This window comes from Falco peregrinus, chromosome 5 (genome assembly GCF_023634155.1).
Source record: "Falco peregrinus isolate bFalPer1 chromosome 5, bFalPer1.pri, whole genome shotgun sequence".
Lineage (NCBI taxonomy): Eukaryota > Metazoa > Chordata > Aves > Falconiformes > Falconidae > Falco > Falco peregrinus.
In genome coordinates this window covers 3,239,241-3,260,323 of record NC_073725.1, presented here as the reverse complement: position 1 = coordinate 3,260,323, position 21,083 = coordinate 3,239,241, and the positions used below count along the sequence as shown (strand labels likewise).

The window sequence follows — 21,083 nt, the reverse complement described above, 5'->3', positions numbered from 1 at the left end:
TACTTTCCTGTAGCTGGTGTAATAAAGGAATGCTTGCAGGCCAATAATCATTATGTGGAGAAACACATGAACACAACGCTGACGAATGAGGAAATAACAACACAGAGCACATAAGTGTTACACTAAGGATTGTAGTTTTGTGAGGCAAACCTCCTGCTCCAGCTGACTGAAAAATACTTACCTCCTTTTCTGTTAACTGCAAGGTAGATTGAGAAAGCAGCATGTATTAGTGAATGCTTTGTGCTAAAGCGCCAAGAGTAAAACTACTCCTGCCAGAACCCATTTAGCTGGCTTCTCCTTGCTTTTGTAGGTCGGCCCTCTGCTTTTGATAAACTTTTTTTATAAACTAGACATTCATAAACTTCCTTAGTTTCCTTTCGATCCACTGGAAGAAGCCTTACAAAAATGAGTGGCGTTGCTGGAGTCAGTTCCTTGAGCTGGGCTTCAACTGTGGTCTCCAGTTGGATGTCCCACTTGGGGCCTGGATTTGTTGTGTCTTTAACATAAACTATGTATATAAAATGTTGCAGATGTTTGTGGATTTTAGGAGTGTTTATGTAGCAACAGGAAAGTTTGTATTTGCAAATACCAACACTAAACACAGAAACTGCAGCTCACAAGGTTCCTTGATACCTTCCTCATATCCAGAGGAGGAATGAACAGTATTGCCCTTTGAGTGACAGATACCTTTAAAAAAATCTCTGGAAAATTTGGGCTACCATTTCTAAAAGCAACAGGCAAATGACATGTTCATCCTTGCTTCAGTCCCCCACCCTGACTTTCCCCTTGGGACTTACCTGCTACTGTAGCAGCAGGTTAGTTACTTCCAGAATAGTTAGTTACTTTTTATTATATTCAGGTCTGGTGAAGAGTACAAGTAAAAACAATGTTTCTCTAATTGCCTGTTGGAGTCCCTCGCCTGTCCCCTAATGAGCTGTAACTTAGTTGACAGCCTTTCTAAGTTAAAACTAAAATCTCATTTTGATTGCAGGTCTTAATTGTCATTCCTAAACTAGATGCTTCCATCTCAGGAAAACACAATTCCAAGAGCAAGGTACAATGTTTATCCTCTGAAAGTTGTTAAAAAGAGGGGTTGCAGCTCAAAAGATGACCATGATTTTCCTTCAGGGACAGCCTACAACCACGTTACAGCTGCTACAAAACCTGACTGCTTGGAAACCCTGATGAAAAAACCTACTCCTGTCATACTTGCGCATCAGACGCTCAGGTGTATCGTTACACCTCATGCTAATACAGGGGTTCTTGAGTATTTCCCTGCTGCTTGGTATGTCTCCCCAACAGCCTGTAACTATTATGGCCTAGCAAATGAAAAACTCAAGAGTTCTTTATATTTGTTTATTTAGAACTGCTGACTTCCTGCCAAGGTGGAAAGAAAAACAGGAGAAAGATTATTTTGAAAATAGCTTTTTTGAGGGTGGGTGGGTGGTGGTGTTTGTTTTGGCTGGGGTTTGGTTTGGGTTGGGTTTTATTTTTTTTAAAAAATGCAACTGTGTAGATGGTTTGATCCAGGTTACCAACATCTGGTAACTCCTAACACTATTCTGCACCTCGGTAAGAGCTGCAGAAAATTTCTAGGTGATCAGTATCAGGGTGAAGTTTACAGTCTCTGGAAGAGTCTTTAAGCTTCTGAACCTCAACTACTTTACAGCAGCTGTTTTCCTACAATGCAGAGCTTGTTCAGACTCAGTTATTTAAATGCATGAAATACAGTTGGTGATTAGAACACCAAGCTGGTAGAAATTTAAGCTTGCAACAAACACCAATAATTCACCACCAATTTCTAAACTTCCTTGGTGCTGTTCATAGGATCACAACACTTCAATCCAACTCCTGATGGAACTTACCTACCTAACAAAGGGAGCTAGAGTCCCTGAACTAGGTTACTGAGATCAAGTAATTCAAGTTTATTTCTTACCTTCCATGAAAAGCCTACGGAGCCCACCTCGTTCCCATGGTGGGTGGCCATAATCTGTGGTCTTTTTGGTAACATCTGCAGTCAAGCATATCTTGTCCAAAGGCCAGCTGTTCTGGCGTGCCATGCTCTGCATTACACATTTAAAAAACAAACAAACAAAACCCAACTTTTCAGTAATTCAATACCCAGACTAATTTTCATGTCAGAACTGTTAACATGGCCCTCTTGGGCCAGTTGTGCTCAAGGCTGAGACGAGGGTTTGTTTTGTTTTGGTTTTGATTTTTTTTTCCTTTGGCCATTATTGAAATAAGGCAAAAAAGGTGCATGAATGCAATTGTTTGGAAACAAAACCATTCTGCGCAGTACAGAACAAACCACACCCCACCCTCCCCCTCAGCAGGGGAGCCAGACTGCATTGCCTTCTGTGCTCAGAGACACTGCTGCTCCAGCCGAGTCCCTGCGCAGAACACGCCTGTGCTAACCTGTGGTCCTTACATCCCCCCAGCCTTCGGCAGGAACAAGTGCCCAGAGGAGATGGCTTGGGGAGAGGCAGTGAAAGGAATGAGAAATTCGGTGGCGTGTCTCTGCCTGTGGCACAGAGTGAGCACCATTTGGGGACCTTGACGTGAGCGGGAGAGGGAAGATGTGCGTGCCAGCCCTCGTGTGCCAGCCCTCTTGCTGCCCATACCCTTCTGCTTCCGAGGACAGGGAGAGGCTTTTCAGTGTCGGGGCTGCAAATGCTCCCTGGGCCCCCATCTTCTCCAGGGAACAGTGGCAGCCCGGCCAAATTCCCCTGTGAGGACCTCCTGGCCACCTTTCTGCTAGGCCAGCAAAGGATTATCTCAGTGCCATTGGTGCTGTGCGGAGTATGAGATCTGCTGTTACGGGGGTGTCATGTGCCTTCGCTGTGGTCTTCAGAATAAATACACGGGTATGTGCTGTGATCCTGGCGAGAAGTGAGACATCGATACGCTGTTGAAGATTTTTCATCCCTTACGTGGCAACAGCTACACAAAGAAGATGGGGGGACTGATTTTTTTTTTTTTCACTTAGCCTGGTAACTGCACTAATACTAAGGAATAAACCAGAATAGTACTATTGATATATGCACTGAATTGGTTAAATAGTAACAGTAGGAAACGTTGCACTCTTTTAACTTTTTTTAAACTGAAATTCAAGCTTTTATTTCCTTAGTTGCCAAGTCTTCACACTTCTGAGTAGCCTGAAGATGAGTTTGGATTGTTCCCCCTGCATTCAGGAGATAGTTACTCTGATACTTGGCTGATCTTTATCTTTTTATTTAAACTGTGCTTAACTCTTCAAACAGCATCATAACATAGCTAAGGCTAACGGTAAAAACTAAATGGCATTGAAAGCATACACCTGGCTCCTTACAGCCACCACTGCTCACCTGTCAGGACTGAGGATTAAACAAGCCAGAAAGCCACCAGCTGGCAGCACAAGGTCCTGTGTCCAGATGTCGCGTTCTCTGTGCTGCATGAGAAGATCAGCAACCCTAAAAGAGAAGAGGCAATAGCTTCTGCCTTATATGTACTACATTTTTAGACAAAATAAATTGCAGACTTCAGGAAGTGTAAGAGTCCTTTTGTCGACAGAGAAAGTACATGGTTGAAGTAACCAGAAAGTATATGCTTACGTAAGCATAAGGTAATTGTTTTACTGAAATTTGTTCTTTCCCTGATTTAGGTACGTCTGAAATCAATTGTAGGAGGTGATCAGCATGAGACAGGTTGCTGGCAGAGAATGTGGGTATGCTCAGTCCTGTAAAACTTGTTGTCTTGGGGAGAAACCTGAACATCACTGTAAGTCATGTTAAGACACCTTCAGAAACCGCCCAAAATTGGTTATGACAAATGCTGGTTTCTTAAAGTGCAAACTGATGCCATGTTCAGTGCTGCGTTTAAACTTCCAATAAGCCAGAGCAAGGTACAAATCGGGAGCACAAGAGAGTCTGGCAGAGATTGAACAATGTCATACTGCAGCATACATTGCCATGAAATACCAGAGGAATTTCCAAAACCACTTTGTATTTTATCCATATCTAACTGCCTGCGAGTGGATATTGCTGGTGGCAGGGTAGGGGAAAAGAAATCCTACAAGATGCTGAGTACCCCTAGTACTTGTGGCAAAGGGAGGTGATGGAGCCTTTGCTTTAGCAAAGTGCTTAGCGATTTCTGCAAAACTCACTTCAAAGTAAAGCTGCCTTGCATTAAGACAAAAAAATAAATGGAATAAACCTGCTCGTTTTAGATGACTGGAATATCTCAGTGCGTAGCAGCTATGCCCGGCTGCTGCAGGGTACTTTAACAGTGGGCAGGGCTGTATGTAGATGGATATCCTAGTTCAGTCCACGTGTCTGGCACAGCATCATAGAAGAGTGTGGATTGCAGCACTTCCATGTGAGGAGAAAACATCAACTCCCCCTTTGTTTGGAGAAAAATACAAAGCGTACTGGCGTAAAGAATAGCCATTCTTTCATTTAAAAAAAAAAAGCAACAAAAAGCCTCAAAATACATAGAAGAGCAACAGTACTATTAAAAAAAGACACTTGCTTTCAGACTGAGGTCCAGCTATGGATCTCTGCAAGGAGAAGGTTCATCCTCTCACGATCTTGAGGGCAAACAAGAGCATAGGGGCTGCAGGCAGTAGTCTTCTGCATGATTTCTGCTACATTAAACTGCTCAGGAAGCATCTCAAGAATATCATCCAGAATATTCTTAACCTGTCCAGGCCAATACAGAGCCATTAGAAATCACTGCAATCAACTTTTTGCCTCTTAAGTCTGATTTCTTTTCCAGGAGAGTGCAAACATTCTTAGGCAGATGACAGATGCTCCTCCACCTTTGCTGTCTCTTTGGCAGCAGTATTGAGAGAAATGACTGCAAACCAATTAACACTTAGGAACTTCTATTTGGCTTTACCATTTCCAAGTAACATTGATGCCCCAAATCTCACCAGCGTGTCGTCCCTGGGCTTGGGATGACTGCTCTTACAAGGATGTTCCCTGAGATTGCCTTGGGTTGTAGTCAAGTGTGATTAGTAGTTTATATTTCTATAGCACCTAACAGCTTCCATCACCCCCTCCACCACCCACAGCCCTTACTGTCTTGGCATTAGGGAAAACACAGCGCAGGCAGAGGCGCACGCAGTCTCACCCCCCCAAAAGTGCCTCTCTTCCTCCCTGCCCGCCTGCTCTGGAACTGAGACAACGTAAATGAAGAAAATTCCTAACAGTAATAATGAGCAGGAATGAAATCACAACATCAGTGCAGCTCAGTCTCCATTTCAGCCCTAGCTCTGGCAGAATTAATGATGAATGCCATATATAATTGTCCACATTCCCTAAAGTGGATGGTAACTGATGGTGAAGAGCACAAGCTCCCCCGGGGAAATGCAGCGTTGTTTGGCTACTTGTATGCAGAGCTGTCGTGTTCCCCCCTGCAAAACCTTCATGATCTGATGGTGGTAAGAGGGGGGCTGGGGGCAGGAGGGGCAGGGAAAAGGGTGCCCAGAGGAAAGGGAGAAAGGGATGGAGAGCTGCATAACAAAAGTGGCAGTCACAGAGGAATTTAACTCTCGTAAAGATGAGGAGCTGAAGGCTCAGTCCCATGATGTGCCAGCTTTTGGGGCATTTGGACATAGTTTCTCAGGTCTAAAAGGAAAGTGCAGAAGACAGCAGGGTCTGATAACAGAACTAGCTGAGATACATTCTCCTTTCCTGCTCATCCTTTATTAATTTAATCTAGTAAGTACAGCACCAGTGCTGTCCCATGCTTAAAAACCAGTCCTTTGCATTCTTCTGCAATCAGTTTGGCTTTACTAAGGTATCTGGGTGTCTGAGATACCTGGACTATGAACAGAACCACAGCGCCCCAGTTAACTCCCTATTAAGTGACAAAGCTTATCTTTATATTAGGGTTGGTCCCTTCAACCCAGCATCTGACAGTTTATAAGGTATTAACGTTACTGTTCTGCTAAACCTCAGATTTGGTACGAGAGAGGTGCTTTGGCTAAGAGATGGTCAGCCAGCCAGCCTCCTTGCCCAGATTTCACCTCTTCATACTACCAGAAAACAAAATCCCATAGAAATGAAGTCTCTTGCTGAAATAATAGTTGTTAACAGCGCTGACAACACACCAGATGAACTTTACCTTTTCCTCTGCAGACTGGCCTGATCTGTCTCCTGTGGATGAACTCATGGGTTGCATTTCCAAGAGTTTTGAAGAGATTATCTGGCGTTGCTGTCAAGTATCCCATCTCAGCATTGGGGTGCAGTCCGTACAGTACAGCGCTTTCAGATGGTAGCATTTCATCTGTGTATTCATGGTATCCAGCATAATCCAGATTTGATGGGGTGAAGAAACCTGGTGCCACAGCCAGTTCCCCTAAAAGCTTCAGTAAAAGAATCGATAATGTTATTGATAATGCTGTCACCAGTTCTCAAAACATTCTTCTGCACCTACAAAGTTTCAGAAATCTGTCTGGAGTTTATCAACATGACACCTGTATGTTCTGATACAGCAAAACAGGGTTACCAAACTATTTTTAGCAGTTATTATTTGCACACTTTTTAGACATTCCCATTTTCTGTAGTACTGAAATACTGTTGCTGCTTCCTTCATGAGGACGCGCTGAGTTTAAGGACTGTCATTACTGAGGCAAGCGTATTTTAAGTATTTCTGCATCCCCATAGCAGATAAGCAGGGGTTATCAGCCATTCTGCAGATCAGAGACTGACAGACACAGACAGTCACACAGGACACCTGTGCAAGAGGCACGACTGGAGCCTCAACTCATCTGAACCGCCATCCTAATACATGAGCCACAACATTAATTCTATTTAGTGTGTTGTTAACTAGGGGCTTTGCAGAAACACACTGCACTCACAAAAAACCCCAACAAAAACCCACAAAACCAAACCATTAAAGAGGTCACAGGGAGAGACAGGTAAGTGGAGTGTGGAAATGGGATAGCACACACCAGTATAAGAGCAATCTCAGCTTGTCAGGAACCGTGACCCCAATCCACTTTCCACAGAAATGGTTGCCACTTGGAGCACTTCTTTATGTGTTGATGTTCCCTTCCTTTCTCTTCTACCTTCTGTTAACACCCAGGAGCTGGAAAAGAAAAGAAAAACAACCTACTCTCTCTCCGAAGAAAAACATCTCTCCGAAGGCAGAAGTCTTGCGCAGGGTTTTGTACTGCTGCTTGGCCTCAGTAAGATAGACAGTGGCAATCATTTTCACAGCAGAAAAAATTAAGGTCTTAATCAGCTTAATATTGAACCAAACACTATTAACTGCACCATTTCTGTAGAACAGGCAGGCCCCACCCCTGTCAGGATATTAAAGATAAGGCTCGGAACTTTGGAGCCGGTAAAGAATTAAGTAGGTAGAGAGGAGTTTGGAGAGATGTCCTCTCGGTGGGCTGCCCTCCTACCGACGACAGGACAGAATAAAAGCTGTAGCAATCACATTTATTTTCCAGGCTCCCCCAGCTCCTGCACTGCGAGGACCTCACTGGATTCAAAGAGTTTCTCTGAACTTACTGTCACAGAGCTGCCTGGGATTTAAAGCAGACTTGCAAGTTGTTTCTGCTGAAAAATATTTCTGGCTCTAAGTGGTACTTCTCACATGAGCTATTTCTTCCTAATGCAGGGTCCACTCCACAAAATCACAATAAAATTTAACGGCCTCTGGCATTTAGAACAGTCAACAACAAGCTGCTGCTCACAATAACACCAGTAAGCACTTATTTCTGAAGTAATTTTGGTTCTGCAACCAGCGATTTACCTGCGCCTGAACCTGCACCACTGACCTTACCCACAATAAGCTGCGTCTTAAGACACCACTTTGAAGTAGCGCTGAGGTTCTGACAAAAGCCCTGTTATCCACCTCGAGTGGAAGATCAATTCTGTCAGACAATCTGTACTCACCAGTCGCTCCGTTGGCACTTCAACTGGGTTTTACTGTATTCATGGGAGTCACGTACGCAGAGGGAGGCTGCAGGTTATGGGGGCTCAGAGCAGGAACTCACCATCCTTCTGTCCTTACAACAGATCCCAGATGAGGTACAGCAAAGGTGATGTATAGTGGTTTATTCTAACGCACCTTGTGGAATTAATTTATAGCTAGAAGAACTCATTGGTAATACGAATAAGTAAAAGAGAAGGTGAAGTCCCCAGTGAACACAAAGCACCAGCGCTGACGAAAGGCATTGCCATCCTGTTTGCATTCATTTGGCTACCAGTCAATGAATAATTTTCTGGTTTTGCTTGTACTTCAGAGCTCTAACATTTTCCAGTTACAGCAAAAAGCCTGGAAAGCTATCTTACTGTTTAAAACACCAGTGGATCCACACTCAGGGTTGGGTCCCTAAACTTTCCGAAGGCCATACAAATAGCAGTGATTCTGCTCAGGTTTCACTACCTATACTTATTTTACAATTATTTGAATGAAAGTTCAGGCTTGTGAAGGTTAATGGACTGCCTAAACTGGAAGTAGTAATTCTTTACTTATCCACAGGCTAGAGGTAGAGCCGAAGCCGGCGGGATGAGCTTCCCACCATACCCTCCTGACCCCAGCTGTCATTTGGAGAAATCAGCCTCCGCTAAGGTCAGGAGCACAGTGGTGTTTAGCCTTTCCATCTCCATGGCAACTTACTCTGGGCATCTTCTTCTGAGCAGTTACTTCCAATTGCCTTCATCTGAGTGTGGCTCCTTGACATATGGACACCCGCGCGCTGGGGACCGGGGAGGCACCAGCAGGCTCCCCTTGCTTGCAGCTGAAAGGCCGGCTTCAGCCAAGGGTGAAAAGTGCACTTTGCCCAAGTTAGCCCGGCTCCGCAAATGACCTGCTCACGCATAACATGTTGATTTTTTTTTTTTTTTCTTTTTTCTCCCAGATAAGCTTTTTACGTTTGGACAATGAACTATAACAAGTCTTGGAAAGGGCCCTTGAAAAATCTCTTGGCTGTTTTTAGCAAATTGTGTACAATCAGTTCTCTAAAGTGACTAGTTCAGCAGCTTAGGAGAAGCAGCCAGTTGCTTTTTTCTTTATTATATATATATTTACTGACACACACACATATAAATCTATGTATGCAATACACATTTTATATAAATGTGTGTATATAGAAACAGATTAGTAGTTTACATGCAAGACTTTCGAGAGCTAAAGTTAAAGCAAGATTTTCTTTTTGTAGCCTCAAAAGTTCTAACGTTTGTTTCTGATTAGAAGCAACTTTGGCAATCTTGCACCTTGGACTCATGGATGCTCCACATACACTCCTGTCCAGGACGAAAACCCAGCCGTGAAATTTGAATAATTCAGTATATATCAACTGGTGATCATCTGATAAAGCTACAAAAACAGATATATGAGAGAGCGGTGGGAAAGGAGAAACAATTTTACAAGCTGTTTTCCACATTTTGGCATCAGGAAAACAGAAGGAAATGTATAGCATTTCCATTCTGTTATTTTTCTGGAGAAGAAAACATACGGACAGTAAATGTAAGGTTTGAGGATAGCACCATTCTGGATTGCTGTAATTGGTGAGTTAACTATCAGTCACGTTGATTAAAAAGCAGTTCCATAAAATATAGTCTCCTGTGTCCACCCAGACCCTTCCAAATGGAAGCACCTTAAAAGAGAATAGTTTTGTTAGGAAAATGGAAACCTGGAGGTACTACCTTCTAACGTCATTAAGCTGGCTATACAAGCAGTGTCACAAAACACTTAACTCGAGCTGCCAAGTAAGGGTGCTTCCAAAAGTATCTAACCAAGTCATAGGCCAAGTCAGAAACCCTCACAGTCAAAATCTGCTCATGATGAATCATTGCACTAATTACAAGTTGGAGAACATTTTCCCCCCACAGCCTGACAAGGGCTGCATAGATGAGAAAGTTTGTGGTCTCCTCCACAAGGGTCCCATTCTGAAAGATGACCTTCTCTTGGGCTGAACACCCTATATACATGTTCGGAGCTTTAGGCATATATGAAAGTTCTTACCGCAGGTGGGCTGATGAGTTCTTGCAGATACATACAGCAGAGCCTGCGATTCCAGGCATCGGTGATGTGGCCAACATACATGATCTCGCTAAAGAGGTAACACAAGTCTTCCCGTGGAACCCACCCAGGGGAACAGAACGCATCACTGAATAAAACAGGTCAGCTTTCTAAAGGACAAACCAAAGCTGCTCAGAATAAAAGCTGTTAAAAGAAACAAAAGAAATTCAAATACTTCCTTCCAGAAAGCTTCATGGTTATGTATTCGTATTGCCAGGGTTTGCTTGTTTAGCAAATAATTACACTGAAACAGATTTGTTTCAGTCTGGTGAGAGGTATCTATAAATACCTGAGTAAAAATACCAAGTTTGCGACTAAAATTCAATAACGGTGTAAAGTGTGTCATCTGGGCCTTATGTCATGTTTTCTACCTTATCCCTTATAAAAAGCTTTTAAGTGAAAAGTACATTTTCAAAACACCACATGATATAAGAGAATATAACTCATTAACAAGTGCATGTATTTTCCCATACAGATCTTTAAAATCATAATCCTCTTGAGTGACAGGAAGGTAACCTACTGTGCCTTTCTTAGGGAAAAATAAAAAACTCGTATCTGATTGCAGTCTTTTATGTCTCCTCACTAGGAAACACTCAGTAACTGAAATTCTACGTTATTTGAATTTGGGATGTATTCAAGAACTTCAGAAAAAAATGAATTAATATTAATCCCATTACTACCACATCACATAAGCATTATGTTTATTGTAGAACTCTATTCATAATGCCACTGTTATAGCGTGTGATTAACAGTGGTAAAACATTTTATTCAAGGAACTACTGTCTCTGTTTTATTTGGCTTCACAGAGTTTGAAGCTTCTTTTTGATAGATACTCTTTGGTTTGCAAAATATGCCAGTCTGTGATGAAGCCTTTCCAGACAGGAACCTTTACACCCTTGAGGGCAGTATTTGCTTCCCAACAATTCAAAGAAAACTTAATTATAGGCTTTAAATATTGCATGATGTGACAGAACAGAACAAGTAAAATAGCTGCAGCTATTCCAGCCTGCTTGCTACAAGTTTATTTGAATTTGAATATGTGAAACACTAATCCATTTTTCTTTTAAACAGGTTTGAAGAGAATGGTAAAAGAAGGAAAAAAAAGGCCACTGGAACATAATATGCAATGCTGCGTGCTGGTGATGAGAAGCCTCAGCAGAGAATCCCCGTGAAAACGCCAACAACTTGGATTTAGAATGAAGCGTTCTTGTAGTTAGAATAAACCTGCTTTTCTCTTTGTTGGCAACTGAAACATGTTTCAAGTTTTCCTAATTCCATATATATTTATCTAAAGAAATGGCTTTTTCCTTTGTCTTTTAAAAAAGTATATCAATATTCTAACTCGGTACAAGCTCATTCAGCTGCACACTCTTGGGACATTGATTACACTGGGATAGTCAAATCTGGTGATCCAAAAGGGACACTTTTGCTAGTGTGAGAAAACCGAGGGGTTTGCATTAGAAATATTTCAGGCTCTCAGGTTTGCATAATTGCCATTGTACTCTATAGGAAACTGGTCTGTTGTACTCAAAAACCCACTGAGCCGTTGCTCAATGTATGGATATGGTGAGAATGGGGTCCATATCCCCCTCCCACATTGAATGATAGAACCCGTGTATGGGGATCAGAAGGCAGAGTGGGAAGAGCGGGACAACGAGGCAGGATCAGGCATTCTGCACTTCACCTGAGGGGACCTTAACTATCAGAGGTTGGTGTGGTGGAGCTTCTCTGGCAACAGGAAAATGGGTTAAGTCAGACTGAGGTGCAAGAAGATGAAATACTCACAGGGAAGCACCACGAACAAGTGATGAGGGAGTCAGAGCAATTTTCAGCAGCTGACGGGCTGACGGGCTGGCTCAGGTTTCCCAGTTTATGCTTTCTGGTCAATCCCTAATTGTCTTAAACAAAACTGTCCCCAAAAGATACTCAACTGGGAGATGTTTATATATATATATATATACACACACACAAAAATACACACATACAGAGTCATATACATGTATATATACAGAAAAAGTCATGTTTTTTAAAAACTATTACCTCTTTTCTCTCTCCAATACCTATGTTAAACATGCTTACAAAGCCACAGGGTCATGAATCACTAACCAATGCAATGAGAAGGGCCAATAAGCAATATTACCAAGAGAAGAGAAGAAATAATTCTCACTCTTACAAGACCTTTCTAGTACTCCCTGTCATCAGAATTCTCCCTCTCATTAATTAGCAAAATTAATTACCCAGCTTATGAATTGTGGTTTGAAAAGAACAGAGCTTAAAGCAGCAAGATTTATTAGCAAAGAACACTACGGGCTGGAATAAGCTGATTTTATAGACTTGTTTTCTAAATGGGGCACATTATTAAATCATCACTATAAAATTAAGCAATTATTTCACTGACACCAAGTACCACAGAAAGGAAATACAATTTCATGTCCTGTTAGCTAAATAAAGGTCAGTAAGGGTAAGAAGAAAAAAAAGGAAAACTAATTTCTAAGACTAAATACAAGATGGGAGATATGGAAAAAATATCATCAAGGGGTGACATTTCTATCTCTTTTTTCTTTATAAATACCTCTTAAATGTCTTTAAATTACTAAAATGGGAGGACCTATTCAGTAATATCCTACATCATTCAGTAATAAATAATTATTGCTTTTATTTAAGCATTTCATATACAGAACTTACACAAATGACCTCAACTGAGTATTTAAACTATACAAGTGTGAAATATGCTGTAGCTTAGAAATAAAATCACTCATCTACCCTTAACTTTGACTCAAGGGGAACATTACTGAGAAAGTCACAACAAGGTGGCATCCTTAATACATAATAATGACACATGCAGGAAATGCACCATTATTTATACATGTGACGTGCTGTAAATTGCTTCCATCATCAGAACTAATTGTAGTGATTATTAATGTAGTGTTATGAACTGTCAGAATTGCTGTATGTAATTACATTTGTGCAAATGCTTCATTACCTGCCTAATGAATTTGGCATACATGCACATGTAAACCACTGTTTTTGTTAACATAATGAAGGGCATTTTTTTCCCCTTAGCTACCGATGTGGAACTGGTTTGACCTATATTACAAAGTTCAAGCATCCGCTGCCAGAACATAACCCACAATCCCACCCACCCCCTCCCCCTCTGATCTGGAGTATTTTCAACCTGTCCTGGTGTTGGCTGGGATAGAGTTAATTTTCTTCCTACTAGCTGGCATAGCACTGTGGTTTGGATTTAGGATGAGAATAATGTTGATTATACACTGATGTTTTAATTGTTGCTAAGCAGTCTTTAGACTAAGTCAGGGACTTTTCAGCTTCTCATAGTACCCCACCGGTGAGCAGGCTGGGGGGCACAAGAAGCTGGGAGCAAACACAGCCGGGACAGCTGACACATGCCCAGTGCACAAACTGGGGGAAAAGTGGGCTGGGGGCCCCTGCTTGGGAACTGGCTGGGCATCGGTCAGCAGGTGCTGAGCAATTGCATTGTGCATCGTTTGGTTTGTATATTCCAATCCTTTGCATTGTGCATCACTTGGTTTGTGTATTCCAGTTCTTTGCATTGTGCATCACTTGTTTTGTATATTCCAATTCTTTTATCATTATTATTATTTTCCCTTCCTTTTCTCTCCCATTAAACTGTCTTTATCTCAACCCATGGATTTTACATTTTTTACCAATTCTCTCCCCAGTCCCACCATGTGTGTGGGGAGTGACAGAACGGCTGTGTGGTGGTTAACTGCCCGTCGGGCTAAACCACGACACATACTTGGCGGCAGCATCCTGCAATGCCAGCTGCTTACACAGCAGCTTCAGAGGAAGAATCCTGTCCCCCTTATTCAGTATAAACGGCTGATTGAGTTGAAATGACCTTGGTGGGGGGTTACCCGACTACTTCTTACCTTTGTATGGGTCCTCTAAATAGCGGCAGAGGGCAGCGATACAGACGGCGGGCAAGATCTGCAGCACCGAACAGGATCCCTTCTATTCCAGCCCTGAAGGTCAAGCTTCAGAATCCCAGCAAGGCAAGTGTGAAAACAGCACAGAGGAAAAAGCACGCTTTCAAATTCCCCTTCTCCGGTGCACAGTTCAAGGGTATCCTGCCGAAGAAGACAGGAATGTATTTACCGAGTCAGCCAGCGGCAGCGTTACCGTTACCGATGGCGTGCCTGCCTCAGCTGCCCACAGCAGCACTCACAGGCCTGGGGTTTGAAAGAGAATGAGAAATGGGTTTCCTAGTGATCAGTGACTATTAGACTGTATTTTTTGGAGTGATCCCCAGCTGCAGACGTGTTGATGGTTATCTTTTTATTTCCAGATGTCCCTTAGGAAAGGAGAGCCGTTTTGCTACTGAAACCAATAAAAATAGAGACTTGAACTAAGACTCTATAAATACTACTCAGGTAACTGCTATAGTTTCTTAGCATAAATCATCCACAGACTTTATCCCATGCAGAAAATTTGCCAGGTTAACATTCATTAAAACTACTCCTTCAAATTTTACATTGTTTTCCAAAGAGTCATGTCTGAAATTGAAGTTCAGGATATTTTCTTTTTGCCTCCTTTGCCTTTTTTTTTGCCTAGTAGAGAATCTTGGCAAGATGAGATCCTGCACAGGGCTTCAACTGGTTTTTAAATTACTGAGACAAACTATTTGGCATTTGCCTATAAAACCTGCAGGAATTCATTCTTAGCTTTCTTAATATTTTTCTACCTTTTAGTTTAAGAAGTAATCGACATCAAAAAATGACTTTTGATACCCCTAAAAACATAAATGTGTGGAATGAACTTCAGAGGGATAAACCCTTGCCTATCAAAAGGAAATAGGTCATCCTGAACTGAACAACATATAACGAAGTCTGAGCAAAGGTGAAGGATTTTATGTCTGACCAAAAGTCAGAATCCTGAGTTTAACCACAAAAAATACAACACAAGCTTCTATCCTGAAGAAAACCACAAAACATGAAATTCATTCCACCTGGATTAGATACAGTTTGATTATGACATATGTTTTTGTCATATGAAAAATATGACATATTTTTTTCCCAAAAAAATTAAAATACCTGAACTAGAAATATATTAAAGGCAGTGTCTGCACAGGAATTTGTAGTAAGCCACAAACACCCATGGCTCAAAATAATGGGGGAGAAAAGAGAGTTTTCTGAAGTATCAAATTTAGAAATTAGCTAATTAAAATACATACACATATATATTTTTCTTGAACTGAACACTGCCCGAAGTAGGATGACAATGTGTATGAATTGCCTTTATCTAGCTTCTTCTGCTTTCTTTCAAAAATATTATTATAATAAGTTATAAAAAAAAGAAAAACATGGCTGTATTAATTGCTGCCTGTTTAGCTACAAACCCACAGCCATTCTTCCTTCTCACGAGTGTATTTCTGAATCATATCATACCATCAAAATCAATTAATTTGTAGCCAAGGTAGCTCTGACATGGATCTTTTAGCGCACAGCTCTTTTTTCTAGGCATTGGTTAGCAGAGTTCCCTTTAACAGAAACGTAGCCTTTTCACATCCAGGCTCTGCCTTTATGTGCTCTGTGCTCAAATAAATGCATGTTGATGCGTTGCCGGAAGGCTGAAGTGTACAGTTATGGTTGCCTTTATCATGGTCTGCTTTGCTGACACGAATAAGCTCGCTGCCTCCAGCGCTTCCACTGCTGCAGGGAAGCTGACTTGCGCTGAGCCTGAAGATCTGCACACGCTCCCTGGGGTAACAGGCAGGGAGCGTGTGCAGGGGGACCCAGGGGGAAGGAAGCCACGCACGTCCAGTGACACCCCTGTTCTCCCCATTCTCACGTTTTCTTTCTCCTAGTTCTGCCCACCCACCCAGCAGCTCCACAGAAACTCATGCAGGAGAAGAGTGAAAGACAAAACAACAAACGGTGCGTAACCCTTGCTCATTAATTTCTTTCTGACTACAGGAACCCACACACAGGGTCCTGAGCCATGGCCCAAACATCCAGGTCCATCAATCCACTCTGCAGAAGGGACACGGTCAGACCGAATTTAGAGCGGAGCAAAGTCTGCTAGTACCACCGAGTGAAAGAGCTCTGACTTCACAGCATAGACAGCTTTTTTGACGAGACTGAAAGCTGGTGTGATAAAGGCACCTCTACCTTTGTAAGCATACCTATGCATGCCTATATTGGAGAACACAAACATATGCATCACTGTAATGCCCTTCCTCCTGCTCAACACTGACGGGCAACACGGAGGCAGCACGAGGCACAGAGGGTTGGCACCCTGCAGCTGTCAGGTTAGCTCGGAAGCACAAAGATCCAAAAGTTCTGGTCTCCTAGAAAGTGGTCATCAACGTTATTGCTTCTCCCCATGGGGAAAGGAGTAATTAAAACGACTGGGAAAAACAAAGAAAAGTACCTCATACTTTTACCTGGTCAGAACTGTAGAGCGCAGCATGTAAATTAGCCAGCATCCCTACAGGAGGCTCACTGGTAATTGTAATCGAGTTTCCTATTGTTCCTTGAGGAATAACGTGCTCTTCTGGGGTTGGAGCTGGTTCAGCACTAACACAGACATGGAGATCAGGATGACTTTTTTCACTGTATTGCTCAAGGAGTTTTTCCAAGGTTCCTAGCCACTTGGCTACTAGATGAATATTGTGTTGAAAAACAGCCACTATGGTTATTGTGAGAAAAATAATAAATGTGTTATCCTTAAGACATAGTTACTATGACTTTACTTTGTAATGGAATATTGTTAATTAATTCAAAGCATCCTTTTATTATTAAATAAATTGATAATACAAAGAAACCCGAAGATTCTTAGCTACTGCCACTTCTTGATATGTGTTAAAATAGCAGAAGTTTCACCACTAGCCTCTGAAGTTTCAGGCCTTGATGCTGAAGCTAAAGAAAGTATTATAAACTCGGGTTTAAGTGATCTGGGGGCGTAGGTGATACCACATGTAAAGGTAAGCATAACTCAGCAGACACGTAGACTACTTAAATTTCCTGTAGAACTGGGACCTAGAACAAAACATGTTGAATGCATACCAGGAACAAGACTGAAGAAGTGCTAGACAAGGAAAAATGTTTACAGCTATCCTGCTACTTAAAAAATATGTTTCATACCACTTCAGAGCCTGATAGTCTTTAAGGTTCTTAATATATGAAGAGAGTGGAAAGTCATCGATAGATCAGAGTAGCGAGGTATAATGGAAAAGTATCTGCCTGCAAAGCATCTACTGGTGAAATATGGGAATATCAAGAGAAAGGTTTAAAATGTGGCTGGGCTACAGCTGTGTTCACCCTTCCATCAGCCCAGAGTCCACTTTCTTTCGTTACAACACTAGCATTTCAACTCAAATTGCAGCTCAGCCATTCAGCTTCTCTCCGGCTCTTCACTGCTGTGCCAGAACCTGCCGATGGCACTGGCCTCCACCTCTGTACACTGCAAGAGAAATTACAGTTCCATACACCAGCCAAGGAATACGATGTGTCCATCACACTGGCTCCTGCATCACTTTATGATGAGACCTGCTGAGGGAATGTTCCCAAATTGTCCCTTGATGCGTGGAAAAAGGAACAGGGGAATGGCAAGAGAGGAAAACTTCTATATCACATCACAAGATAGCAGCCTGGCAGCACCTGCGTTTTTCTATAGGCCACATCCATCCACTGCAAAGTGGAAATGATTCAAGCCTTAATATAATAACCATTCGATACATCAGATGCCTGAGTCTGAGAAATCAATTAAGTGTAACAGAAGAGTTAAACCTTTTACCAAAAAATTTCAAGCCAGTCTTTCTTCTGCCAGTTTACCAACCACTGTGCCAACTGTGTTTGCTAGGTTTGAAGCTAAAGCAATTTTTAAAGTATTTTCTAGGTCACTCAGAACTTTTTAAATATCTTAATTATACACACCCTAGTCTCCAACAAAATGCATACTAAAATACTTCAACTTTTTGCTCCAGGATATTTTTTTAAACATAAACTTATAGGGTCTTGGGGCCAAAACCCAGAAGACTGAAGCTTGAGAAGCACTGAGTACATCCAAATCCCACTAGCTCTAGCTAGATTAGCACCATTTGGGATTTGGTCTAACATCTTTATGTAGTCTCCTTTTGGACTTTCCCCAGTCCTTCACTATCAAAAATCTTCACAGCAAAACTGTCACCTCTCTCCTCCCTCAGAAGCCAGGCACGATGGGCTGGAAGATGCAGGAGGTCTGTAACACTCAAAGCCCCCCCGATGTTCCCCATTTATCCCTGTGGCTTCAGATACACAACACTGCTGATTTCCCATTTACCTGTCCCCAGGGCAGCTGAGAACTCTGAAATTCCCCTGAAAAACCAACTCTGCTCTTTCCTTCGTAACAACATTTCTATACTCCCTAGCAGAAAAGCAGGGTTATTTTCAGACTAGCGTGACTAGCTTACTTGTGCGAAACCCAGGTCGAGAATTCTTCCAGTTTCACTGTTGATGAAGGAGTCAGTTTGTACAGGTTCGCACAGTGCCAAGCATGCCAAAGTCCCGCCCCCCCCCCCCCCCCCCCCAATCTCACAGTGATTTTATTTCAGCCGGCAGACAGCACTGAACCTAACCCATCTCCTCATTTGTTGCAGGCAACCCGGTTGGCAGCCAAACACTGCTGGGGTTAAAGCAGAGGAGGAGGGAATCCCCCCATCCCCACGACCTCCTGAATATCAAGGCCTGGAACATGCATTTCTTGTTTGGCTTCAGGGAAAAGGGGTTCCTACAAATATCCATTGGCTATTTAGCGTCAAATGGTGGGAGGGGAGCACCTTTCAGTAGCACTAACGATTGCAGTGCTCCTGTCTGCTGTCACTGCGCTGGGAACTGCAGCTCGCCAGGGCACTGCACACGGCTTTGTCCACTGCAGAGAGGTTCTCAGTCCACGCAATGCTGGCCAAAGCTGCGGCTGCTATCTCAGCAAAGCAGCACTCCAGGGCTAATTACACAGCTTCCTAAGGGGGAGTCATACCCATTTTCATTAGAGTCTCCATTCTGGCCCACTGAATGAAACAGGAGCTCTTAATTACACGGGGGAAGCATACGCCCAAGGGCAGTCCTACCTACCCACCAGAGGCTTTCTGGTTTATTTCTCCTGTTCCTCCTGGGAGGGTGAGGACAACGTTCAGTGAAACATATCATACACTCTGTTTATATGATGTTTATCTTGTTACAATCAAAAGCGAAAGCAAAAAGGAACAAGATTATTACCTCTTTAAAACTTTTTCCGTAATCCACTGCATCTTCTGCTTGCATTCTGGGAACATTCCATCAACTGGGAATTCCCCACCAAAGGGGCCGTTTGACACTCACTTGGAGAAGAACCCAATGGCCATGCCTGGCACCTTTTCAATTGCCTCCTCTGTGACCATCCCCTGCCCTTATCCTAGAGAGATGTTATGTATGAAATCTTCCAGAGTCTATAGCGAACCCAAGCTTTTTGCCTGTAAAAGAAGTAATTGGGGAAGGGTGAGTGACAGAGGGGGAGGGGAAAGGAAAATTAGCAGAGCAGAAAAGAAACAGAATGATAATGCCCCCATTAATTTCACTATCACTCGTGCAATGTATATTACTTCTTCTGAAGCACTTCACTAAATCCTTACAATTTCAACAAGCAAAATTGCAAGCTCTCAACAGTAGCCTTATTGCTGGTATTAGAAAAAGCCTGCAGAAATCTGTTCCCTTGGTTTTAAGATAATGAACCTTTTGACGTTTTGATAGATGCTCGGCATTGTTACTGAGCTTTAGAAACTCTTACAGGGGGTACAGAGCAATTCCCTTATGAAAAAGGGAGCAACATGTGGTAGATATCACATCAGTTTTTTAACTGATTGGTTCAGTGGGTAAATGCACAAGCCTCTCACCTTGTGAGGCCTGAGTTTAAATTGAGCACAGTGAGGTCACAGCTGTATTAACCTGGTATTCTCACCATTGTCTGTGGGGAATAGTAATCCTAAGTATAAAGCCACAGAGCCCTATACAATTGAATATAGTTTGTATAATGACCATTATTTAGTCACAGGGGGCACAAGATTACATGAGCATGGAGAAAATTGCCCTCTGGCCCTCATCTAGTCAAAAGGTAGAAAACAGTACAAAGGAAACCTGCATTATGCCAAGCAGAGGAATGCTCGGTCTAAAATTTTCTTCATACTGTAGTGCTTATGGCCTTACACTTTTCATCTACCCCATTTACCATGAATACGGTGGGGGTGAAGAAACTTCAGAACTTGAATCTTCTGCTGAAAATAAACTGTGCCCAACTTTCCCATAGTAATGCGTACTCCATCGTACTGACAGATGATTCCAGAAGGCTTTGTTCCTTTTCGTTAAAACGTACCCATACACATATGTATGTACAGACACCTACACATGAGCATATAACCATATATTGATTTATCTATGTTTCTAGCCCTGCATGCTCCATTTCACTTTTGAGCTCAATTTTTCTTTCTTTAATGGGAAGACAGTTGAGCGATCCTTACACCAGAGGCAAGTAGGAGGCTTACACAGTGTCTCAGTATCTTCAAGTGGGTCTGCTCCTGCAGATAGAACAAAAGACAAAGGAGTGGCTGGACTGCTCTACTCATAGACTTTTGCTAAATCTGTAGAGGAATTATAGAGGACTGTATGAAAAGTTTATTTGTTAAAAGGTTATGATGATTGTTAAATACCTAAGGGATGAAATGTTAAAAAGGAAAAGAAAAAAGAAAAGAAAAAAAAATGGGGGGGGGGAGGGAATTGTAGAGGAATGAAGCTGGGTTAATTAGCATTGATAATATACAGCTGTGGGCTGGCTTCAGGGGCGGTGGGTTGGCCAATGTAGACAAGGTGCAGCTGTGGCTGGTTCTGGTAAGGGGTTGGGCAGCCAAGGAAGAGGGAGCAGCAGAGGAAGAGATGAGGAAGAAGCAGAAAGAGTGTGCATCCTGGATGAGGAGAGACTAGGAGAAGGCAGCAGAGCGACTGGCATGAACAGTATGTCAGTATGTGATGGTAAAAGACCTTGTTGCAGCTTGATAGTTTTGAGAGTGCTGC

General features: G+C 42.4%; 1 protein-coding gene across 1 annotated transcript in view; it reads right to left on the bottom strand.

Annotated features, from left to right (window-relative positions):
* Positions 1 to 98: 98 nt before the first annotated feature.
* DNAH11 (dynein axonemal heavy chain 11) overlaps positions 99 to 21,083 on the bottom strand; it is a 135,066-nt gene continuing 114,081 nt past the window's right edge. Inside the window, 12 exon segments of the mRNA XM_055803629.1 lie at positions 99 to 4,380; positions 4,510 to 4,529; positions 4,532 to 4,679; positions 6,109 to 6,172; positions 6,174 to 6,349; positions 9,967 to 10,116; positions 13,953 to 14,132; positions 16,448 to 16,692; positions 19,358 to 19,393; positions 19,396 to 19,453; positions 19,455 to 19,492; positions 20,558 to 20,655. Coding sequence (XP_055659604.1) covers positions 4,261 to 4,380; positions 4,510 to 4,529; positions 4,532 to 4,679; positions 6,109 to 6,172; positions 6,174 to 6,349; positions 9,967 to 10,116; positions 13,953 to 14,132; positions 16,448 to 16,692; positions 19,358 to 19,393; positions 19,396 to 19,453; positions 19,455 to 19,492; positions 20,558 to 20,655 — 1,333 coding nt within the window. The 3' untranslated portion in view covers positions 99 to 4,260.